Here is a 25,694-nt window from a genome sequence, read left to right as displayed (position 1 = left end):
TCCTTACATTTCAGTTGTAAAATTAGGTAGCAGCAACATGTTGCCTTCGTGCGCGTACTAACTATTTGGCGCATGCGCAGTACATGGCATTTTGAAGTTGGTTCTCCGGGGTGTTTGAACAGGAAGGCGGACATGTTGGTCAGGCTGTGGGAGAAAACGGGCATCGTCTGCTGTTTTTTTTCGGAAATTTAACACACACCAAAACCTGTTTTCTCTGTCTTCGGGCTGATGCATAAAGCAGCCTGGACGGGACACCGCCAACAGCTAATGACAATGCAGGAGATGCAGCGGAAGGACTGACGTTAATCGTTGTAACGACACCGTTTAAACTCATCGAAATTTGGAAGAAGCAGAAGTTTTTTCTCCACCACTTCTACTTTTGAGCTGTCAGATTGGTTTGTCGTTTTCTGCAAGGGCCTGGCACAAATATGGGAAGAGAGCTGGACTGAGCTTCCCATAAACTGTGCGATTAGTCATTACGTTCAAGTTTTAATTATCTTTTGTTTGGATGCACGAACATTTTAAGCTCTTATCCCCGGCGGCATCCTGACTAATCTGTCGCTGCATTTCTCTTTTGCTGCTGAAGTTTTGTGCCACTCATACTGAGGAAATATTTATCGACTCTGAAAATGTGGCTTTTGTATATTCGGCGCAACCTGACCCGTTTCACTGAGAGGAGAACGATGTGTTTTGTGTGAGTCCGCTGGAAAGTTCATACGAAGAAAAGAACATTTGGCTAGCTAGCCACCGCTGTATGCTAAAGCTAGCTAGCCTCGCCACTGAACTGTTTTTGTTCGTAGCCCAATATCGGGAATGAGTTTAACAGCAAAAATGTCTTCTGGGGAAAGTATGGTGGCTCGATTTGAAAAAATCGATGCCATGTTGAGCGACCCCAAATCAGAAATAAACACGGATTGTCTTCTGGTAAGTTATTAGCTTGCTAACTGGCTAGGTAGCTAGCGAGTCAGCCATTCGGGGTTAGTCTACTGCTTGGAGCTGAAATTCTTTCTGAGACCGACAAGTCTTCTCAGTTGAATGTCTTTGGTATAATTAGACAAGATCACACTCCTGTGGGTTTTGCAAAAAGTGACCCATCAACAGTTTGAAACCTCCAGTACTGTGTAAGCTCGACACAACAACAATGAAACTCATTGCTAACAGTATGATCGATGTTTAACGGCGCTGTAACGTTACTGTGTGTGTAGTGGATAAGCTGACATCACTGAAGGGTAATTTATTAAAAAGCAATGGTAACTAAAGCAGACTGACAGATGGCAAATGTGTTTCTGATCTCCACAAAACCAAGGTTGCTTTGCCTGATTATTTTTGTTTTAAGCCAGTTTTAACAAACCGTGTTATCGAGTCTGACCCACTGAGTTGACTTCCCTGCCACCCACGACAAACTGATAATGGTTGGTGTCATAGCAGTGGGCTTTTTAGATCCTAAGGAAGTGGGTAGTTCGGTGTGCTGCTTTGTCTAGATTTACTTATCTGTGCCTTATTTGAAGTGATAGGCTGCTTGCAAGCCTGTTGGAACCTGCAGGCCTCCAGCTGCATCAGTACACCTGTTGGCAGGAGTTTGCTGCTTCCTGTCTATGTGTGACAACTCATGAAGTCGATCTCCTGTCTGAGGAAAGAAGGCAGCTGCTGCCACGTGCTCAAACCTAAAGCAACACCTTCGTAGGTTATTACATGCGGTAATCCCAATATCTGACTCACTACGCAGTGGATACCAAGACAATATTGTTGTGTCAAGTGTTTGTTTGATATCATGAGCCTTAGGTGACAGTGGCACCAAGTGTTTTCACAGGGATTTTGCTCTTTGTGACTCATAGAAACAGGTACTCACAGATGTATAATTTGTGATTACACGAAAATTCATGTGAGTAATCTGATGAAACATTTGGGCCTGAGATCCTTGGGATTGTCCTTCGGGCTTTTGTTTTATGTTTGCAGATACTAGAGAGTTTTCAACTAGGATCCACTGCTCAAACCAGCAAGAAGTGACAGGTAGTAGTGGGTTGACTCATTCAGGAATTGTTCATGTAAAGTCATACACTTTGAATAATGAATCCTGTGATTGGATTGTATCATACGAGGTGTACTAGCTGGCTTAGGCTGGCCACACACTAGATGATTTTCAAATTTCCACCGATTTTAAAATGTGGGAGACCAAAGACATGACAATCTCACCCAGTTTTAATCTTGTAACCCTCCAAACGCACACACTGGATGATTCAGCCGGACCGTGAGACCACACACCCGCCGTTTGTAGTAATGATTTCACAGTGGCAATTTCACCAACATGAGATCTCGCAGAAACTTGTGTGATCAAATGTGATTTCACGCTCCACGTCTTTTTCTTGTTCACCCTGTTGTGGTATGGCATAATAAGGGCACTCACGTTGTTGCCATAATTTTAAAAGCTGGCCTTCGCTTTTCTCTTTCATTTAGCTCAGGCTGTGTTGTGTTTTTGTTTGCTGCCATGTTTGTGAGCTGTAAAAATATGCAACATTTGGTTGGTGATGCATCCTGGTCTGCTCGTTCTCATTGGCCCTTGTGGATGTTGTCAGAAGCTGCCAGATCAGGAATTGTAAATCTCAGACATGTTAGATATTGGGAAGGGTCCGACTCCTTCAGGAGCAGTAAAATAATTATATGGACACCACACACTTGAGGATTATACAGACAAATATTTGAAACCCTTGAAAACTCTGGAAATGTGGGGCAAATTGGGCCTGTAATCGGACATTAAATTGTCTAGTGTGTAGCCAGCTCTACAAAGTAAAAGCACATCAGGGAAGCTGTTTGGGAAGAGGCGGGTTGGCTTATCCTGAAACACATCAAACCTGGAGCATTTTTTGTGTATAGATTGCTTTAGATAGCTGTCTTTTGGAAAAAAAACTGCGTAGTCTGATCTTTGATTCTGTTGCAGAGGCAATTAAACTCACCTAAAACTGCACACACTCTGCATTTTTAATGGTAGAACTCTGTGGGGACTGTTCCTGCTGGCAGCCACACACACAAGGGTGTTGTTCCTCTTTTCCCCCTTTGCTGCAATCTCCCCAGATCAATGAATGAAGGCCTTTTGCTGAGGCTCTCTGCCACCATGCAACTCCACCCACAGCTTAATAAAATTCCATGCTAATCAAATAACCTCTTGTCTTTGACTGACCCGGAGTCCCCTGTGTGTCCCAAAGCTTTTCTGTATATCTTGAGAGAGCTGAGACCAGGCAGTGAGCTCTGAGGTAGCTGGGTGTGGGCTCTGCTCTCTACCCATAAACCAAAATTATGTGGACTGAAGACTCATGTTTCTGAAGACTGTGAATCAGGAGATTTAGCTCATAAAGCAGCCTGCATGCTTAGCTGTGAGTAATAGGTTCCTTGGAAATGCACAATGCATGCTTTTTAGTCGCCATGTTTCTATACCTGAGTCTAGAGCTGGCTTTGCTTTCTTTACTGAAGTACAGCACTCTTGGGAATATACTTTTTCCCCAATAGAAGCCAGGCTTGTGTCATGTAATGATGGCATTACGCTATTTGCACCTTACCGCTCAGCTCTTGGCTGGACCATCGAGCTCTGTGTTCTAACCCTGTCGCCCTTATCTTCACCCCCAAAATAAATCCTGCTTGGAGAGAAGAGCACCTTATCTGCATGGAAAAAGTCATTGTGCTTTGGGCACACTATGAAGAGCCTACTGAACAGACAGAATTCCTGACAATGTTACCTAAAAACTCCATGACATTAATGAGCTGAGCATTGTCCATATATATTTTTGTGTTGGCAGTCATTTTTGTTAGCATGCATGAAAACATTTTATCAAATGACATGTCTCAACTTACTTATGTTAACTTGTTTCACCTTGAATAATGCCACTATCCAAATTTGCCATGATTTATGTTTCAAACAAAGATTTGATGTGTCCGTTTTCAGAGTAAGGCGTTTAGAGTCAAAACCAGGGTCTATAAAAACTGGTTCAAGGCTTCTTGCACAAGCAGAGAGACAGTTTTCAGTCACAGCTGCTTAAAACAGAGTATTGGTGGAGTGTTGAGAATGATTTGAAGGCTTATTTTACTAGTATGCCTTCTAATTGCCTTGCATAGTCAATCTGCTAAGGTCCAATTTGAGTAATAGCCTTCCCTTGTCTGAGTAACCTTTGCCTTTTAATGAACAAACCGTACCTGCGAGGTGTTGCCTGCAGTAACATTGCAGAAAGAGACTATATGGGTTCTAGACTTATAAACAGAGGGAGATAATTGTCAGTCAGGTGTTTAGAGGGTACAGCTAGTACTTTTTACTTGACATATACCTTTGAGATTTAGAAATGAAATAATCCAGCATCATTAGCTACAACTTGTTCATTTTGAGCTCTGTATGGCATCACACACATTTACTCTTTTTAGTTCAGTTTAAGCCTCTTAAGTTACTTATTGTGCGGAGTTTGCCTATATGCACTGTATTAGTCTAATACTTCATACATCATGTTTTTGCCAGTGGTCCCTGCTCAAGGCTACGAAAGGTTAATGTATCTCTGTCATGAAGTAAGTCTTTAATGTTCATGGTGGTATCACCAGATGTTACAGATGTTTTTCAAATCTCTGCAGGTTGACTTTTATAGCAAGCTGTCTGTAAGCAACAAAAAAAAAAAGTCAACTTTTGGTATGCTTTGGAAAATAGCCAACAATAATTTAAACTATATGTTTTGTGATTGACTAAAATATAGAAAACATTTGTGGATTAAGAATGAATTGCATCTGCTTTTGAAAAACATGTATTTGTAGTAATGATTATAGTTGACTTTTGATCTGTCCCTATTGTTAGGAAGGTTTAGGGCTGTCAGTCGTAAACTGCTCTACTCAGCTTTTTGGCTATGGGAGCAACAATTGACTGAGCTATTTGTAGCTCTGCATTCCCTCAACTGACTGTTTATGTGCAGGAATTGAAACTAAAATGGTTCAATGTTTCAATAGTAGAATACCTTTTCCTTTGATTAACCCACTTAACATTAAACCCTCCTGCTTTTCTTTCATCTTTTTTAAGAGCTATGGTCTGAGTTAGTATACTATATTTGCAAAGGACTCTGTGACCTCTTTCCAGTGTAGATGGTGAAGGAGAGCTCAGTCAGTGTTTAATAAGATGGTTATCTGTCGGGGTGAGGTCAGAAATCCCAGTGAGTGCAGGCGGGGCAGCAGAATTTTGCTTGAGAATCCAGAGCTCAGTCAGTGGAAACACGTGAGTTCTCTCCACTGTTGGAATAACTCAATTATACTTTGACATGAAAGCATTTTTGACAGTGATTCTCGGTCACTGGGACCTCATAAGGAAATGGAATGCCCCTGTTTTGCCACCCCCGGCTTCACTGTCACTGCCGTTTATCCAGTAGAGTTGTTAGATATGCACTCTTTCTAGGTAAGTGGGATTTCCTGTCAGTAGATATTGTGTAGAGTAGGAGTGTACAAAAGGAGTGTGAACCAAGTGTTTAGTTTAAAAAAAAAAAAAAAAAAAACATCAGTGAAACTCTCATGTTGGCTCCTAAGGTTACTAAGTTAAAAAACTCCAGAGAAGAAGATGGATCTTCTCCTGGATTTACATTTTTACCTTAAGGTCTATATCTGATAGTTAGCAATAAGGAAGCATTGTGGCATTTCAAGCTTTGAATGGCATCACTGGTTTGTATGATCACATTTCTGTTTACATATGCACAACCAGCAGAGGAACTGCCTTTATTTGCATTTCAAACTCAATGACTGTCTGCACAATTGCTCACATGTGGAAAGCATATTGTCTTGAAGAGGTGGCAGAAGAGGAAGTCTGAAGTAGAGCTCGACATAGGCCAGTCCACATGCCTTGTGCTGGCATGCCGAAAGAGATGATGTGGCTGAGTCTCCCATGGAAATTTTAACTCAGGCTTTAATGTCTGGAAAAGAACTTGTGTGTGTGGTGTTCTCTCCCTTAAAGCTTGAAGAAATAATTGCCATATGTAATGTCAGCCACTGGCTTTGTGTGTTTTGTGTAACTGTACATTTCTTAACATAATTACCACATTTCATTAACTGGGTGATGAAATGGCTTTTCCTATTATTATTTAGTAATCCTAGGGATGTGTCTCTCTCTGCATCAGCACGAATAAGATAACATGGAGTCCTAAACTGGTTTGTTTTCTCAGCAAGTTTTTTTTTTTTTTTTTTTCCCCTCTAAGACTGCTACATAATGAGACATAACCTGTGGACTGCTACCACCCAGTGCTTGTTGCACCGAGGGACGTTTGTGCATGCTTTTTGCTTCTAGTATTGTCAGTTAACAACACATAGTTCAACTAATTTTTAAACACTGTGACCTGTCCAGGGTGTACCCCTGCCTTTCACTCAAAGAGAGCTGCGATAGGCTCCAGCAGATCCCCGTGACCCTGGTTAGGAATAAGCGGGTATAGGTGATGGATGGATGAATAACACTGTCACATGCTCCAGTCTGGTTGATTGAAAACTGTCCCTAAAGCATATAATGATATTTCATTGACTGAAGACTTGAGCTGCATTAATTTAGAATTTGGTGTTCCTCTGGGTGCCTTTTTCTCATCTTGTGCTGCAGATTTGGATAATTTATGACTTTTCCCCTTTTGGTTTCCCTGGAAAGCAGCCAGAAACTCCTAAGCCCTTGGAAATTTCAGCAATCCAAGAAGTGTGGTAGAAGTGCTTATCTAGGAACAGTTTCACCTCTGGAAATTGCTCAGAATTACTAGCAAAGAAAGAGCTGTGTCAGTGATCTTGGGCCATTAACCTAATATTTTTGAGCATAGCCTGGGGCTGATTTCGGGCTGAGCCATGTTGCTGCTGCCGGCTGGAGACTGCACCACTGAGTGGTTTGATAGCTAAAACCAAACAGAGCCAGATGATGTTTGATCACTGACTAACAACCTTTATGTTCACAAATCAGTCACCCAAGGTAACTTACATTTCTTATTCATATATTGAACCTGGTGACGCAGTCTTTGATGTGTCTTTATGGTGAGTTTAAACATAATGTAGAAATATCAACAAACGCAAAGGAGTCTTAATGTTGCAGATAAATATATTGCGTGTTAGGCTTTCAGGCACACCTCTTAGGCTTGGTTCATATGACGACAACTATAGTAATGACATTAATTTGTCTATAGATAGATTTTGCAATCCTGTTTATACCGCTATTGCTTAAATATCTTTGGAAGGCCATCGTAGGACGTATTGCAAATCAATGAGCAATAATCCAGTAAGGCATTACTGAAATTTTATGGCTTTAACATCATTGTCAGGAATTAAATATGCAACATTAGCTAAAACACGCACTTTGATAATTTTATCCATAAAGAGGTTGTCAGTTGTGTTTCCTTTACATTTATATCAAGGTATATAGAATTACATATTTTGGCACAGATGATTTGATCTATATTGTATGTCTGAATACAAATAATATCTTGATACAGCCCTCGTTCCACAAGGATAGATGCTGTTGGTGCCTTAACTCAGCTTTGTTCTATTTACCAATTCAGTTCATGGTTCTGTACAATGCAACACTGAATTTTCACTTACTGCACCAGGTTCTTTTGTCACCCAGTAGAAGACTGAGCATGGCTGTCTTCCGATTTTCTTTGTTTTTTCCTTCATTTGTTCTCCTATTGGACTACCAAGCCCACATGCAGCAGCGCTCCACTCCCTCCACCTTTCCGTCACAGTGTTAAGCGCTAGTATTGATTGAAAATAAGGCTCACTATGTGACGCTCTGCTTAGGATGGAGTTTTTTCCTCTCCCTTCCTTCACTTTTTGTTGAGAACTTGTTTGGCCACATACCTAAAATAGCTCTCTGACGTGTATGGTCCTGTTAAGGAATTTTACTGTGGCTGTCCAGAGTTCTCTGTGGCAGGAAGTTATGCAAACGTACATTGCTGTGCACAGAGCCTTGTGATTAGGGTCCTGAAGGACTTGGTTCTTCAGCATTTTTTTTTTTTCTTTTTTCCAGTGCAGGCTAACTGGATACTGTATGGCCAACAAGGCAGCCTTTTTTCTCACAGCCTATGGTGTGCCTTGTGTAAATGCTCCCTCTGAAAGTTTTTTTTTTTTTTTTTGTATTTTAAGGCTGAGCAGATGATGGCTCTCAGCTTTGCCATGTGTACTGAGCACAGTGCACCCTCTAATTAATTTCCCACATTCTGTCTCAGTGAACGTCTACATTTCTTTTGTTCTTCCCACCAGCCATTGTTCACCTCCCATCTTTTCTTTCTCCTCCCACCTGCCTTTTTCCCTGTTTCCACCCATCCCGGAGGGTGTCTGCTTGTTTTATGTCTCATAGAGGGGGGTATGTCCCTGAACACTACTGCTGAGTTACTTAAGAGGATTCCTTGTCTTGTCTGATCTGCTGATTCACTGTGTGTCATCATTGTTTTGCTTAGAGGTGCATAAAGAAATCTGTCATTACTTACCACAGATCAAGAATGACAAGATTCCTGTTATTGCAGTGAGTTGAATTCTAATTTATCTTATGTCAACAAGTGAAATTGTTGTCATCTTTCATATATAATGGGCTGCTCAGCTGTAATATTTACCTCCTATCTTTGAAGAAAGACAGTGTAGGCTAGTTGACCTGTGACAGTATCTGAAGATATTCAGTTTCATCATTTGGCACACACACTAGAGGGAACACATCACAGTAAGTGTTTGTGTTCCTGTCTTGTTTTAGCCTTTCTGGATTATGGAAGATTAGATTAATTCTTAATCCTGCTTGTGGCACATATACTCCTGGCTAGAAGCAAGATAGCTTCTACTGTGTGTTTGTTTACAGCTCTTGAAGTCCCAGTATTATAAATGTCACATAATTATTTGAAATTGGTCTTTATGCATGATCCTTTTCAGTTTTATTTATCAATTCTATCACACAGGGACACTGCTGTTAAAGTTGCGAAGGGGGAGTCAGAAATGTTAACTTCAGTGGGTGTCTCAGCCCTATATTATAAAGTCACACCACCCCATTGCTTCAGTGATCATACGTTGCTTAGATTCTTTCTTTGCTTTTATTAGAAACCTTTCAACCAGGGTGGGAAATTAAGCTTCTGGTCATTTTGGCCAGAATGACTGGTGGGTGGATAAAATCTTAAAATCTGCTTAGTTCCTTTGGAAATAGGCTTTGTTACAGTAAATGATGTTGGAGCCTTTTATAGAAACAACAACACAAATAAATGCTTGAGATATCAGTTCAGCTTATTCAGCTTTTTGACATTGTTACTTATTCTGCATGATTGGCAAGAGTTTGTAAGACTTTCTGCTTGTGTTTGAAAGGGTTTATTTCATTTTTTATATTGATCATAGTATTGTCCTTGCATGATTTAAACTAGGTAACAAACATGTTATTAATTAAATAAATACCATTTGTTATTAATCACTTTATGAAACTGGGAATGCTTGCAGTAGCACAGAAATCCAGCTGTTTGTAATAAGCTAAAAACCCTCCTAGGCTGTTAATGTAATCCAGCCTGGAAGCTCACTGGCTTTGTGTCAAAGTCTGTTCAGAGGTGTTGTATAGTGACTAACAGGACACTATTTTCTTTCTGTATCCTGTAGGATGTTGTTGGAGTGGCAGTGAGCATAGCTTTGTTTGCGTTCTTAATAACCCTTCTCCTCTCTCCTCAGGATGGCTTGGATGCATTGGTGTATGACCTTGACTTTCCCGCCCTGAGGAAAAACAAGAGTATTGACAACTTTTTGAATAGATGTAAGTAACATCAAGCTTCCCCCCATATGTCGTCCTTCATTGTTTATATCTTCATGTCTTTGACTTTAACCAGAGTCCTATTACATATGGGTATAAGCCTGGGCTCAAAAGAAGGCTGTTTTTGGGTCATCAGATTTATGTGGGCTTGGACACAATAGGTGTCTGCTGCTTAGTGTCCCCAACAAAGGGGCTTTCATAAATGGCTGGTGACCTACATGATCCCTTCTCTTTTTCACAGTGCTCTCAGAATGAGGAGCACCCATAACTATTTTGTTTCAGACGGTACCAAAAAAGTCAATCCAAGGCTGAGAGTAACGCTAAATCTCCTTAATAGATCTACTTTAACTGCACAATTTTCTGCATTTCTGTTTCTTGGAAATAGCAACTCTCATGTTGGTCACAGGACTTGCTCCGAGGTGGGGGCAGGGAGCCAGTGTTATGTCTTGCGGATATACATCTTTAATTTCTTGAATTACATATAGACAAGCCTGTAATTTGAAAAAAACACCTTTAACCATATGTTTACTGTCCTCTGGTCCTGTCTCTGTTGTAACCCTAAATACTCTCCCTGTATGTAAATGCAGTGACTCTTGTATGTGCCCTTTTCATACATCAGTTATTAGTATTTAACAACTAACTAAAGATGTGAATTTTATTCATTTATTTTGCCTGAATTTGCAGGCACAGCTTCCCTTCCTAAGACATAGGAAGGAAGTTAAAGAGCCAAGTCTTCTTTTCATCTACACAGTGACTTATCTTTCAGGCTTAGCCAGATTTGTTTTACCATTTTATCAGTTTAAGAGAAACTAAAATTCAGTGTTGCATATTTGAACCCAAGTCACTGTAAACCCTGGGGCACAAACTGCCATTAGACATCCATTCAAGTACTCTTGATACTCTACTTTTGTGTAGAGCAGCCAAGTGTTAGAAATACATTGATGGATTTGGACTAATGGACTGGCTGTCTTGTGAGACACTGGACCTCCGTGGCATGCATTGCCTGAAGGGATCTTTATTCTGAATACTGTACTTTGTATAAGCTGATTGCTCTATTGTATGTGCTGTAGGCCGGTATCTACAAGAAAGAATCCCCCTCCACACCCACACTTATTAAACAGAATGATACAGGATATTCTCTGTATAACAGCAACATAAAACCTATTTGGGCTATTTCTAAACATGGTGTATGTCTTCTTGGTCCTCTGGGATTTTTCAAGGAGGGATCATGATCCCAGGAACCTCTGCCCAGAGTGGAAATGACTCACTCTGAAATGATCTTATTCTAATAACTCAAGACTTGCTTTTTATTTTTACATCAATTGAACTTGGATGCACCCGCATTCCCATTTTCCATGTGTTCCTGTGCCAGTTGTGACCCATGTGAATTGAAAATTATCCTTCTTGGCCTGCTGTAACCAAATTTGGCTGAACAGTAAATACTATCGCCCTTAGGGGAACTAGCATTGTTACATTAGGGAGAGGTCAACTCTCAGTAAGCAGCAAACTTCCCCTAAACAGCATGTCTCAGCTGTGCAGAGGAGCCGTCAGCATCTTCTGCTCGGTTTGCCAATAGGCTAGATGATCCCATGAATGTGCATGGCACCCAAATGTTACTGAGTGGATAAAGTCACGGTGCTCATCTTCAATGTAGAATTCAATTATTAGAAACTTCTTTTTTTTTCAAACTAGAATCCATAGTCTGCAAGTGCTTTTCATACTATAATAACTTAAACATCACAGATTTTGCTCTAATGTTTCGATGTACAAGGCCAAGGATAACACTGTTTTTAAAGGTCAGTATGAGGATTATAGTTCCCTGCATAACTTCTGTTTTTTGTTATGGTCTGTCTTTGTTTGTTTTCCCAGACAAGGAAACCATTAGTAAAATTCGTGATCTTCGCATGAAAGCGGAGGACTATGAGGTGGTTAAAGTTATTGGGAGGGGTGCTTTTGGAGAGGTGCAGTTGGTAAGAAATCTGTTGTTACTGATTTATTCACCACCAAAATTAGATTTCTTATGTTCTGCTCTGATACAACTTATGTTTATGAGAAGCACTTAAATATGCCAAACTTTATTTTTTACAGGTAAGACACAAAGCCACGTGCAAAGTATACGCCATGAAACTACTGAGCAAGTTTGAGATGATCAAGAGGTCGGACTCCGCTTTCTTCTGGGAGGAGAGAGACATCATGGCTTTTGCCAACAGTGCATGGGTGGTGCAGGTATGATGTGAGAGAAAATCGCACCCCACACTACTCACACTAGTGTGATAGTACTGTGTGTGTGACAGTCACACATAAACCCAGCTTTATGTGTAAGTCTGAAATGAATAAGTGATGTTTTAAATGTTTTTATTCATTGTTTTAATTAGATATTATTTTTGTTTTTCTATTCTGCAGCTCTTTTTTGCATTTCAAGATGACCGCTACCTCTACATGGTGATGGAATACATGCCTGGTGGCGACTTGGTTAACTTGATGAGCAACTATGACGTCCCAGAGAAGTGGGCCCGCTTTTACACTGCAGAGGTGGTGCTGGCTCTAGATGGAATTCACTCCATGGGCTTCATTCACAGGTAACAGCATCTTCTTACTTGGTTTGGTTTCCAGATTGGTTGCAGTCTAAAATACAAATCAGATTGTCTGTTTCTCTTCGTTTTGAACAGCAGCTTCTTCATTTTGTATATTCATTGCTGTTTTTGAGTTTACTGTATTCTTGTCTTTGCAGGGATGTGAAGCCTGATAACATGTTGCTAGACAAAGCAGGCCATTTAAAACTGGCAGACTTTGGGACCTGTATGAAAATGAACAAGGTATAACATTTGTGGTATCATTTTTTAATTCTTCTCAGATTACATATATAAAAACTATGTAAAGTATCAAAATTCAAGTCATGCATGATAAACATCTTAGAATCCTCTCCAGTTACTTTAATGGATCTGGAATGGATTTCAGAAAAGCATTGAGACTGTGGTTTTGTTTGTTTTGTTTATGTATATTTTTCTCCCCTTAGGATGGTATGGTACGATGTGACACAGCGGTGGGAACTCCGGACTACATTTCGCCTGAGGTACTGAAATCCCAAGGAGGAGATGGCTATTACGGCAGAGAGTGCGACTGGTGGTCGGTGGGAGTGTTTCTGTATGAAATGCTAGTTGGTGAGTTTTAGCTGATGAAGTCAGCTATTTGAGGTTGCATTTATCATACCACCTGTCTGTGTTGTCTATTTATGTTTGTTGAAATTTACAATGGACATATAAGTAATAATTGTTTCTTGTTTGTCTTGTGTTGCGCAGGTGACACTCCTTTCTATGCAGACTCACTGGTGGGGACTTACAGCAAAATTATGAACCACAAGAATGCCCTGACTTTTCCTGATGACAGCGACATCTCCAACGATGCCAAGAATCTCATCTGTGCTTTCCTGACTGACAGGTAAAATAGCACCAGACCAAGCCCTAGACCATAAAGAGGGTCTTTTTCTTAGGACTTTTCCTTGTTTAGGCATGGGTAGTTTTCTGTTTTAGAGGGCCATTATGTAAATTAATATTAATAGAAATTTAAATACACCATGAAAGATGTGCCTTTTTGTATAAATATCAAATTTTTTTTTTTTTTTTTTTTTTTTTTATAAATTCGTTATTCACTCCTGAATTTCACAGAGAAGTTCGACTTGGTCGTAATGGTGTAGAGGAGATCAAGAGACATCCTTTCTTCAAGAATGACCAGTGGACCTGGGAGAACATCAGAGAGAGTAAGAACATTCTCACTGCTAAGAATATAGATTAACTTCACGCCCCTCAGTTTGGATGGCAGTCTGCCCACTGATATTGCAATCCTGTAGCCAGCTAACATGTTTTCCATTTGACCTACTGCAGACAGTTGCAGGAAATTCTTGTAGACGAGTTATTCATTCAATATCCTTTCCATGGCTAAACGTGATTCCTGCTTGGAGTAGTAATTGGCAGCACAGCATTTTCTTAGGCCAACAGCAGTGTAAGCAGTTCAGAGTATATTTTGATTGACAATGGAGCAGAGAAAGATTAAAAATGTAGGCCTGAATGCTGTTGCTATAGTCACTTCTTTTAGTGGTTTTATATTTAGTACTTTAATAGGCTGAAGTCAGCATTTTGGTGTTGGCCAAAATTCCTTGCTGGGTTTAATAAATCTAAAAATTTTTTTAAAAATCAACATTGACCTTCTCTCCTTTTGTCATGTTCAGCGGCTGCTCCAGTAGTGCCTGAACTGAGCAGTGACATTGATACCAGTAACTTTGATGAAATCGAGGAGGACCGGGGAGAGGAAGAGACCTTCCCCATACCAAAGGCCTTTGTGGGCAATCAGCTTCCCTTTGTAGGGTTCACTTACTACAGCAATCAACAGTAAGTCTGAGAGTTTGCTACATGCCGTGAATGTGCTGAACAATCGGTTTGATTCCATCTAAAACTAAATTATGTACATAACAGCATATATGAAAATTCTGGATGATATTTGAATTCAGAAGCAATCCACAGAGTCAGACTGCACTCCTTGTGCATTTCAGAATTCAACTTGTCATAGTTGACATTACTTCTTTTAGACATTACTTTCCTTTTTAGAGAATGTTTTAATTTAATCATTGACAGATAACCAGAAGTCTTTTTTTCAGTGTTTTGCGCAGATCCACCACCTCAAAGACCAGTGACAAACATAGCAGCTCCACAAAGGAAGACAAGAGCCATGTGAGTAGTAGACTACAAGCTTAAAGATGCAAATTTTCTTCCAGTTTTCCATCTGATCTTGTAAGTTCATGTGGTCTGCTTGGATTTAGCTGGAGAACCTACAGAAGAGGATCTACCAGCTGGAGGAGCAGCTCCACAGTGAGATGCAGCTAAAGGATGAGTTGGAGCAGAAATGCAGGTACGGAGCAGGTTACTCTGACATAGAAAAAGGTACTTACTTATTTAAAATTCCAATTCTTCAGTCTCGTAGACCGATTGAAAATACAGCTGTGGTACAGAGATATGGAATGAAAAGTTGAGTTACACTAAGAACATATTCAATTTGATTTTTTTCATTGTACTGTTTCTAGTTAAGCTGAGATATTTGAAAATACAAGGAGGACAATAGAAAATGTATTATAACATAGTATCACTATGCGTTCTGCCTCTGACCATTTTTGATTGTTTTAAAACACAAAACCAGGCTTTTGCATACATTAACTTCAGCCTATTGTTGAGAGACATTGTGTATTTTTCTCACATTCTGTTCCCCTAGGACATCAAACACCAAGATCGACAAGATCATGAAAGAACTGGATGAAGAGGTGAAATTGTAACTTCTTCGAAAACAGTGTTTACTTTTACTTTTGGCTGTAATTAGATCCTTACCAATGAAATATATGCTGCAACTATGACACTTACCTTTTCCTAACACAAAACAATAAAGCTGACTAAATTACTGTTTAAAATCATGCCCTTAAGCTTAAGGTTTGGTTTAGTTGCACCATAACTGCTCTGTTGTTCCTTGCCACAGGCAAACCTGAGGAAGAGTGCAGAGGCCAGCATTTCTCTTCTGGAGAAAGACAAGATCATGCTGCAGCACAGACTGACTGAATACCAAAGAAAAGCTGACCAAGAAGCCGAGAAGAGGCGCAATTTGGAGAATGAGGGTAAAAATAATGAGATGCTACTGACGTCGGAATCAGACACTTTGCAATTATGGTGTAATTGCAGAGAGAAGCAGTGATGCAGTCGGTGTTAGAACATAGTTTTGTTATGTGGTAATGCCGTTACACTCTCAGTAATATTTGATCTAACCAAGACATATTCCCCAGCTGGGTATTTGGTGTCCTGATGTGACCTCTTCATCTTACTTACTGCTCACTACAGATCTAATGAATTTCCCATTGGCTAGATACAGAATACAGCACTTAGTGGATTAATAAACTATAAGCTGTGTGAAGACTTGATATGCTGTGCACCACATTATACATCAGAGGTTGTATTGGCTGATCTTTTTGTTTTTTCTGGTCTAGTGTCAACTTTAAAAGAACAACTTGAAGATCTGAGAAAGATCAGCCAGAACTCACAGGCCTCCAATGACAAGATTGCCCAGCTGCAGAATCAGGTGCAGTAGAAATATACTGACATGCACATGGTCTGGACCAGTGGAGGACAGTGTGTTAAACTTTTATTTTTCTTTCTGGACATTTCTGTTTTTATTGACAGCTGCAAGAGGCCAATGACCTGCTGCGGGCGGAGTCGGACACAGCAGCAAGACTGAGGAAAAGCCAAACAGAGATGACGAAGTCAATGAGCCAGTTCGAGAGTTTGAATCGTGAGCTGCAGGAGAGGAGTCGTTCATCAGACACAGAGAAGGCTACGCTGGAGAAGGAACTCCTGCTTCTTCAGAGCACCCTGGACGCAGAGAGAAGAAACTATAGCCAGGGCTCAGAGGAGATCAGGGAGCTGCAAGGTAATTCTTGCAAAAAAAAAAAAAAAAAATCAACTAAAATACATGACAGTTTGACCAAATCACAGGTTTCAGTGTTTATATTCATTAAATCTGACTGTCTTAGAAGAGTAAAAAGCTGATTTTAAAGACAAATCTGTGCTGTGGTATAGCAAATGTAGATATAGGAGAAAATAAGTTTACATCCCAGACAGAATTTGAGTTGAAGATATCAGTGTGTTTCCCATAATCTCGGACATTTGCAGCAGCTTCCTCAATTCAATGTAAAACTATCCACCCCCCACTCTCCCACTGATGTCAGACATGCCCAGGCACTGATGCCCACATCAGTCTGACAAGTCTGATCTGACAGCGAGTTATCTTTGAATGGGGAAACAAAGCACAATGAAGTCATCTTCTTAACTAGACAGTATGTCAAGTTACAAAAACTGAAAAATCCGACTGGCTATAAAAAAACATTTTGAATATACCCTCATGCGATTTGATTACACCATGATTCTCACTGTTTGACGTATCTTCCATTCTCAGCGAGGGTGGCAGGACTGCAAGAGGACACCAAAAACTTGGAACTCAGCCTCTCCAAAGTGGAGGCAGAACGTAAACAGGCCCAGGAAAGGAGCAATACCCTGGAGAAGGAAAAGAACAACCTGGAGATCGACCTGAACTACAAGCTGAAGACCTTGCAGCAGCGCCTGGAGCAGGAACAGACTGAGCACAGGGTGACGCGGGCCCAGCTTACTGACAAATATGAATCTATTGAAGAAGCCAAATCAGCTGCCATGAATGGTATGCCAATCATATGTTGGATCATGCCCCACTTGTTTTAAGCATCATATCATACTTTGTCTTTCCTGTTTCTTAACTTTTTTTGCCTCTCCTTCTTCATTTTATTTGACTTCCTTCTCACCCCACCATTCTCTTCGTGCTTCATCTCTTTTTAATTATCTGAACAAACTCAGCTGCAGGGCTGTTTGGCTGGGAGGAATTTGAGGAGTGTAAGCCAGTGAGCATGTTAGGACACTGCCTCATTGCATATTAAAGCAGGAACCTAAAGCAGTTATTGCAATTGAATGATTGTCTGTCTAGGTAGTTTCTTGCCTTGGACCCAACTGATGCTGGAATAGAGCTGAACCTTTCGTTGGCAATTTTCACAATACACTGCTAACTGTAGTTTATGTAAAATAAAAGAGCAAATGTATCTGACAACAGTGCTTCTTAATAGAAAATGAAGAGAAAAAGTATCGAGGAAATGAGCAGTAGTTGCTGATAATCATTTGTGTGAATCTAGTTTTATCACAGGGCAGCGCGGTGGAGTGAGGGTGAGTGTGTGAGGTTGTTTGTCTCTATGTGGCCCTGTGATGGACTGGTGACCTGTCCAGGGTGTACCCCTGCCTTTCACCCAAAGAGAGCTGGGATAGGCTCCAGCAGGTCCCTGTGACCCTGGTTAAGGAATAAGTGGGTATAGAAGATGGATGGATGGATGGATGGATAGTTTTATCACATTTGTTTTGTGGTTACTAAGTGCCCAGCACACTGAAACTGTCACCGAGAAAACAGTTATTTTTTCCTTTTTCTAATCCAGCTGTTCAGCACAAGATGTCGGAGGAGAATGGAGCGAGAATGCGAGCAGAGAGTCGGGTGGTGGAGGTCGAGAAGCAGTGCTCAATGTTAGAGTTTGACCTCAAGCAGTCGGTGCAGAAGATGGAGCAGCTAATGAAGCAGAAAGAAAGGCTGGAAGATGATGTAAGTAAACCCTGGCACAGATTTTGTAATATTTTGATATTGAGACACTAACAGTGTTCATGTACCCTTTGTCTGTGATTGACTGATCATCATGTTTTCTTTCTCTAGGTGAAAAATCTGCGGATTCAATTAGAGCACGAGTCCAGCAAGCGTGTTCTGGCTCAGAATGACCTGAAGACCCGCATGCAGGAGGTGGACCGTCTCAGGTGCACGGAGAAGCAGCTCAAACAGGAGATCAACACAGCGCTAGAGAGCAAGCGCTCGCTGGACTTCCAGCTGGTACAGATGACCAAGTGAGTGGTCCTGAAATTTAATTATCTATTGTAATAATAACATTGATTATTTATACAAATTGTTCATCCACTAATCATATTATCTGAGATTTTCTAATGAAATGTGAACATAACAGAATAACCAGAAAAATGGGTTACTTTACACTATAATGCCAGTTTTCCTTTTAAACGAACTGGCAGTGATTCTAGCCAGGTCGTCTGATTTTCTGTTATTACCACACTAGTAATGCTCTTTGAAAGTCGAGGGGTAAATTGCCCTACAATTGCCTGCTATTTTCAAATAGGTGTTATTATTCCAGCTTAGAGGGTGACTATGCAAAAGCTGCTCTTCGGCCGTGTTTACACCACAGGATTAGCGTTTACTCCGAGTCCAGCTCCATCCACTCCATTGCTAATCCTCTGGCTTGCACTGCAGCCAGGGCCACTGATAGTGCAGCAAGTTGCATTTAGCACAGGAGGTGGCCTTGAGGCTGGCTCTGTTTGCATGGCCAATGAGCTGTTTAGAAAATACTTAAATATTTTTGCTGATGTGTTACCAGACAATACAGAAGCAATGAGGGACAGATGAGGGAACTTCAGGACCAGCTTGAGGCTGAACAGTATTTTTCTGTAAGTATAACTCTTTTCTCTAGTGCATCTGTCATCCTTGTTTAATGTGAAAGCCACGGGCTAAGCGATGATTTTTGTCTTCCCTCAGACACTTTACAAAACTCAGGTCAAGGAACTAAAAGAGGAGATTGAAGAAAAGAACCGGCAGGTACAAGAGGTTCACAAAAAGGTGCAGGAGTTGAGCAATGAAAGGTCAGATGATTTATTCTGCATATCACAAGCCTGCAACTCATTCATTTAACCATCCACATACTGATAATTTCCCAGCTAATGTTTGTATGTTTTTGTTTTGATTTTATTGTCAAAGAAGTTAGAAGTAACAAGGATTTTATTAAATTAAGTTTGTTGCTTCTTGGACAAAGGGACTCCCTGTCTGCTCAGCTGGATCTGACAGTAACCAAGGCCGAGTCAGAACAGCTTGCCCGAGCACTTCAGGAGGAACAGTACTTTGAGCTCAGCCAGGAGAACAAGAAGGCAGCGACTAGACATAAGCAGGAGATTGGGGAGAAGGAATCGGCTATTGCACGGGTGAGCAAAATGTTTCCCAATTCTTATTTATCCACAATCACAGCATTATTTTTTTTTAATTCCAGTAAAAGCAATAATACTTAATGGCTCAAATGTAAGTTGGAAAAATAATACTTTTTAAATTTATTTGCAGCTTGAGGAAGCCAACAGAAGTCTGACCAAAGATATGGAAAACCTCAGCAAAGAGAAGACTGAGTTAAATGAAAAGATTCGTACACAGGAGGAAGGTACTGTCCCTTTGTTGAGCTTTGCTTCCTGCTATACCAAAATAATGTTGTATGACTCTGACTCTCTTTTTCTTGACAGCGTATGAGGCTCAGAAGGAGGAGATTGCAAATCAAATGAAGGCCTATGATAAAGTCCTCCACACAGAACGCACACTGAAGACTCAGGTAACGATGCTCCTGTGTAGTCAGACATAATTTGCAGTCACTGGTAATGCAAGTGGACAGTGGTGGCTTACTTATTTTCCTCAATCCTCCAGGCTGTGAACAAGTTGGCTGAGATCATGAATCGCAAGGACATGAAGCTAGACAAGAAGAAGAAGGACAGTGCTGCAGACCTGCGGAAGAAGGAGAAGGAGAACCGCAAGCTTCAGCTGGAGCTTAACCAGGAGAAGGAGAAGTTTAATCACATGGCCATCAAGTATCAGAAGGAGCTAAACGAGATGCAGGCAGTGAGTTAACATCCAAAGGTGCTAGTGCCTGGAATCATAAAGCCAGGTTACCCTTTCTATTGATCAATTGATTTTTCTGTCAACAGCAACTGGTAGAGGAGTGCACATATCGCACTGAGCTGCAGATGCAGCTGGACAGCAAGGAGAGTGACATCGAGCAGCTCCGGGAGAAACTCAATGACCTGCAACAGCGCATGGATAACTCTAGCGTCACCAGTTTGCAAACAGACGAGACAGACAGTAACATCGCAGGTAGGATTTTGTTTATTTTTTGGTTGTATGTGGACAGAATCCTAAATAATAGTTAGTATGATTTATTTATTTTTTTTAAATAATTTAATTAACTGAAAGTTAATGCAGCTTTTTGGTGCTAACCTTTCTGTTAAATTAAATGATTCAATGGCAGGTGTTTATTAAACAGTCTATACTACTGGTAGCTGTGGTTTCAAGTTGTGTATTTTAAAATGAAAATCTGGAGCAGTCAGATTTATTGACATACTGTTCCTATAGTTCCATATGCTGATTTTCAGTTTTCTGATGGGCTTCTTTTTAAACAAGATGTAGCATTTATTCCTTGTTCTGGGTCTGTTTTCATGTATGCTGTCTGTGGTTAAATCATGCTCTCTTTATTTCCCTCATGTCCAGTCGGTTCTCCTTGCTCTTCTTATCTTCTTATCTGTAACTTCTGTTCCTTTCCCTCTGTGAGTAACTGAGTGGAAATGTCTTTTTTGCCTGTTCTGTGCTGGAGCTGTTGTGTGTTGTCTCTTTTTTGGCCTTGATTTTTTTTTTTTTTTTTTTTTAAGTATGTTTCCCAGAGGTGAGACGGCCATCTCTGTTGGAGGAATTTATAAAACACATTTGAAAGAAGCCTTTTAGAGTGAAGAGTAAATTGTTAAAATGTCAGACCAACCAAAGGTCTTATACTAACTAGATCTTACTTGACAATGTCAGCAGTGAACTTCCTTAATGTCTCAGGCTCTGCCCTAACAGTACAATAGCTGCATTAGATCAGAGGTTACTGACTACACCCTTTGCGAGGTTTACCATGTCACTCTGAGCACCTTTCAAAATGTGTCTTGAAAAAGCTGTTTTAAATTTGTGGCAGTGCTTCAAACACTTAACTCTCATTTATTTTGTCAGCATGTTCCCCCCGAAATGGCTCATTTTGGACACAATCTCTTCCCTCACAATGTCACATGTAGAAGAGTAGCCCCTCTGAGTTCACTGTTCCTGTTTAGCTTGTTGTGTTTCAGTTGCATGCACTAGAATCTATAATTTTAACACCAAATAATATAGTGCACATGTGTTTCTCTGAGAGGAGTGAGTGATCTGGCTTATTGGAGGAAAAATACTAATTCCTGCTGCAATACTTAATATAGAGCTTGTAACATCATTTTAAATGATAAATTCTCACATGATCAGTTCTGTAAGAAGGACCTACCAATGTCTAATATTTTCCTCCTTTATGGGGAGTGTGTAGTAGCAGCATGAGATGTTGAAACCCATCTCTTCACCTACTCCAATGCAGCTACTTCAGTGCTGGCAGAACTCCTTGAAGGGTTCACCTGTTGTTTTGAAATGGTTTATGACCTTTATCACTTGACTTTTTTTCCCTCCCAGTTGAGTTTGGATATAATCACTGCATGGCCTCTTCCCAAAGTGTCTTCAATTCACTGCACATATTTATAACTTGTTCACGTCCGGACTACTTTTCAGAATCCAGACTGGAGGGGTGGCTGTCAATTCCTAATCGTGCTAATATCAAAAGATACGGATGGAAGAAGCAGGTATGTTGCATTTATTTGGCATTTCCTCTGTATTGCTGCATTTTTTGAACTTGGTTACACTGTCCTAACCTGCTACGAAAATGCTTCCAACCCCTCAGAGGGTAATATCAGCCTTCCTTTCATTGTTTTTTAAAATATCTGCAGTATGTGGTGGTCAGCAGTAAGAAGATCCTGTTCTACAACGATGAGCAGGATAAGGAACAGTCCAATCCTTCAATGGTACTAGACATTGAGTAAGTCACAACTTTCCTGAAAAGGAAAGCTAGTTATCTACAGATGATGTTGGATGTTAAAAATGACAAAGTAACAATGCTGATAGGGAGGCAAATGTATAATTGCTAATTTTCTTGTGCAGCAAACTATTTCATGTGAGACCAGTCACACAAGGAGATGTGTACCGGGCTGAGACAGACGAGATTCCAAGGATATTCCAGGTATGAGGCTTGTTCCTGTCGTCTCTGGCTTTTTTTTTTTTTTTTTTTTTTTTAAATCCTGATGTCAAAATGTCAGATTTTTGAAGATATGCTCAGACTCAGCAATGAGCATATTTTCAGGCAGGCTTTGTGACAGGGCGATGCCTCTTTGACCTTGTCTTCAGATTCTGTATGCCAACGAGGGGGAGTGCAGAAAGGACACAGACATGGACGCGGTCCTTCAGTGCGACCGGACCAACTGTCTCCCACACAAAGGCCATGAGTTCATCCCCACTCTGTATCACTTCCCTTCCAACTGTGAGGCCTGTGCCAAGCCTCTGTGGCACGTCTTCAAGCCACCTGCGGCACTGGAGTGCCGCCGCTGCCACGTGAAGTGCCACAAGGACCACCTCGACAAAAAGGAGGATGTTATTGCTCCTTGCAAAGGTAAATCTGTCAGCAGTCTTGTTTTTATTGGCTTAAACTTGGTTGAGTTACATATATCCAAGATAGCTTAAAAATACATAACACTACCCAAGTAAGTAGCTGTAAAAGAATGTTTCAGCTTCTTAAGAGTTAGCTGGTTTTCCTAGTCTTCCATGATGTAAACCATTTTTCACCATTGGTCAGACAAAGCAAGCAATTAAATAGCTATTAGAGTTGATATTGGTTTTGGCAGTTTTTAGACCAAACATATTATCAATTAATCAAGAAAAAACAGAACGTTAATGAAAAGAATCCTTAACCGCAGCCTGACAATCTGCACGTTACTTAAATATCATGTTTGTCAGTGATGTTTCATGATTATTATTGTCTTTTGCTGTCCCTCCTACAGTAAATTATGATGTGACCTCTGCCCGGGACATGCTTCTGTTAGCCCTGACCCAAGATGAGCAGAAGAAATGGATCGGTCACCTCGGAAAAAAGATTCCCAAGACGCCGCCATCTTCATTTTCAAGAGTCTCTCCTCGGTCAATGTCCACTCGCTCTGGACCAAATCAGTCCTTCCGAAGGAATCCTAAGCTGAGGTAACTTAACAATTTGGAATGAATGTCTGGGTTTTCAAGTCATTTAAAATACATGGTTTTCACTCTTTTTACATATATTTTTTCCAGTCACTAAGGTTCATATAGCTATAGCTAACTGCATGACATACACTAAGACACTGATATTGGTTTAGGCAGTAAAATGAGGGTATGCTGCAGTCAGAAGTCTTATTTGAACCTATCTGGTGGGCTGACATGTGGTCAAGTCAGTCACGTGACCTGCTGTTTGTCTCCTGTGTTATACCAGAGCGCAGTCCAGCCTCCAAGCAGCAGACACTACATCCAGCACTTGTTGACAGGAACGCCTTCAGAAAGTGTTGTTTTTTTTTTTGTTTTGTTTTGTTTGTTTTTTTTAAGAGACGATTCTCTCAGCTTTAAACTTGTCTATTTAAAATTGTGTTATTGGGAGTTTCTAACTTGAGACACTTCCTGGTTGTTTGTTGCTTGACCGCTAGGCTCTTTCCCATTGACACATGGGAATTTAGTTTTTCTAATTGGCACTAATGTGTTGTTGGGCTCAGTAACTAACTTATTATTATAAAACTCTTTTTAGAATGGTCCACATTAAGGAATTTTACATTGCGTGTCAAACGTGATGCAGAGGTATTAAGTGTTGCCGTGTCTGTAAACAAGCTTTTCTGTTGTTTGTTGACTTTAATGGGGTCACTAACAGAGTCAAAGATACTGTCTTTCTTTTACTGGACACCTGTCTCTCTTCTTTCTTTCAGCTAACCATCTGAACCGCTTGGATTTTTACTTTCTGGACTCTAAACTTTCCCTCCTTCCTCAACCTCAAAAAAGGAGAAACCTGTATTACATAGAAAATTCTTTAAAAGAAAAATATATTGATAAATAACCAGCGCTGGAAAATGCAACATAACAGATGCAAGGCACCAGGGACATTAAGAGGCCTGATGCCACCTTCTGCCTCTTTTTGACATTAAAGAGAAACCCATCATCCAACGTGACAAACTTGCAGCTCTCAATTTCTTCCAGAAGATGGCACCCTCATCTCGAACTAAAGATGGACAGTGGGAGTGACTTATATTGTGGAGACATTCTTGTTTTTCAGATGATCAGTTCTGAAGGAAAACAGGAAAAGTAAAAAGGGGGTTTTGCTGGGACTCCTGCAAGTATGTATTCAGTTTAAGGTACTGTCATACAGGGATTGCATATCTGCAGTGGGTGGTTGTGTCTCAGGGGTGGAAAGCAAATATCTGTTTTATAATTTCTTTACCCCACCTCACAGATACTCAAGCTAAATGCAAGTATACTTCTGTCTCCAGCTAAACAATGGCTGATGCCTTCATGTAGTGTCTCTGGCCTTTTTGCCTTTACTTTTAGCGCTCTGCCAGTCACTTATCAGGTTTGGGACAGAGTACTGGGACATAAGTATTAGATGTATTGAGTGAGGAGCATGCAAGATCATCATTTAAATCTATGCATTATTTTTATTATAATTATTTTTATTGCTCCAAGCCATAAGGAAAATTCCATTATAATGGCATATAGGAGTTCTAAAATGTAATTGTATTTTGTTTTTTCCCGTGTGTGTGTGTGTGTGTGTGTGTGTGTGTATTTGGTACATTGTCTATAATTTTTTTTTTTTTTTTTTCTTGTATTGTTTATTTTTGGTAATGTATTGCCTTACATTGATTCATAGATAAATGGTTCAAAAGGAAAACATTAAGTTAACAAATGTAAAACTGCACTGTTTGAATTGTAAATTATTTGTAGAGGACTAAACAGGTGTAGCATTTGGCCCACCTAGTGCCTTAATGTTTGGATATTAATTTTACTGCCATATCTTTGTTTTTTGTTTTGTTCCCCCCTCCCACCCAAACAAAAGAAGACAAATCTGAAATCTTCCACCATTTATTTTTTTAAGAAATCTCCACACCTTTAGGATTTTATATGAACTTGTGTTCTCTGGTTGAGTATATAAAATATATATTAGATTACCTCGTCATGGACACATTGCTCTAGTTTAGTGTGTCAAAATAGTCTCCAGACTTGGTCCATATCTTATGACAAATTTCAGGATGGTGTACCTAAAGTGAGCCTACCTGTGTTAATGATTGTTATTGTTAACAATTTCATGTTGTTTCTCTAACATGGTAATGTCCCGTTAATGCAAACCCCCCACAGTGTATATAATGAGAGAGACATAAGGATTATGGAATACCTCTGCAATCTTTTTATTTGTAACTTTTGTTCAGTTAAAAAAAAGCACTGGAACTATGATCTACTCTTGTCTTGGATAATTTGCATGGTTAATTGCATTCGAGTCCGCACTGATGGATATGTCAATAAACATATCTTTATCATTCAATGTATATTAGTTTTCACTGCTTATACCCGTAATTTATTTTTTATTATTAGGCCATATATGAGACCATCCCAAGAC

At 40.2% G+C, this 25,694-nt stretch overlaps 1 protein-coding gene across 2 annotated transcripts; it reads left to right on the top strand.

Annotated features, from left to right (window-relative positions):
- Positions 1-111: 111 nt before the first annotated feature.
- rock1 (Rho-associated, coiled-coil containing protein kinase 1) lies at positions 112-25,619 on the top strand. Of its 2 annotated transcripts, none has more exons than XM_026313019.1 (32): positions 112-924; positions 9,658-9,739; positions 11,606-11,706; positions 11,825-11,962; positions 12,140-12,315; positions 12,468-12,552; positions 12,753-12,897; positions 13,036-13,174; positions 13,402-13,493; positions 13,962-14,121; positions 14,388-14,460; positions 14,550-14,638; positions 14,996-15,044; positions 15,254-15,389; positions 15,756-15,847; positions 15,949-16,195; positions 16,721-16,978; positions 17,775-17,935; positions 18,044-18,228; positions 18,768-18,837; positions 18,926-19,029; positions 19,200-19,365; positions 19,499-19,592; positions 19,672-19,757; positions 19,850-20,041; positions 20,128-20,293; positions 21,758-21,828; positions 21,973-22,061; positions 22,184-22,262; positions 22,427-22,688; positions 23,077-23,269; positions 23,535-25,619. In XM_026313019.1, exons 1-32 carry the CDS (start codon positions 814-816, stop codon positions 23,581-23,583), a joined length of 4,140 nt encoding a protein of 1,379 aa, XP_026168804.1. In that variant the 5' UTR covers positions 112-813; the 3' UTR covers positions 23,584-25,619. The 2 variants fall into 2 exon arrangements, with proteins under 2 accessions (XP_026168804.1, XP_026168805.1); XM_026313020.1 differs by having other exon boundaries at positions 814-924; positions 24,016-24,122.
- Positions 25,620-25,694: the final 75 nt, after the last annotated feature.

The sequence above is a fragment of the Mastacembelus armatus genome, chromosome 17 (genome assembly GCF_900324485.2).
Source record: "Mastacembelus armatus chromosome 17, fMasArm1.2, whole genome shotgun sequence".
Classification (NCBI taxonomy): Eukaryota; Metazoa; Chordata; class Actinopteri; order Synbranchiformes; family Mastacembelidae; genus Mastacembelus; species Mastacembelus armatus.
Note: the sequence above shows the minus strand (reverse complement) of the source record. Positions and strands in the feature narration are given on the sequence as shown.

What these genes read in the sequence shown, in the direction of transcription:
- rock1 (XM_026313019.1), top strand. Translation starts at nt 814, where the DNA reads ATGAGTTTAACAGCAAAAATGTCTTCTGGGGAAAGTATGGTGGCTCGA. An exon ending in TGACAACTTTTTGAATAGAT is followed by an intron (nt 9,740 to 11,605) that starts GTAAGTAACATC and finishes TTGTTTTCCCAG; the next exon opens with ACAAGGAAACCATTAGTAAA. An exon ending in TGAAAGAACTGGATGAAGAG is followed by an intron (nt 15,045 to 15,253) that starts GTGAAATTGTAA and finishes TCCTTGCCACAG; the next exon opens with GCAAACCTGAGGAAGAGTGC.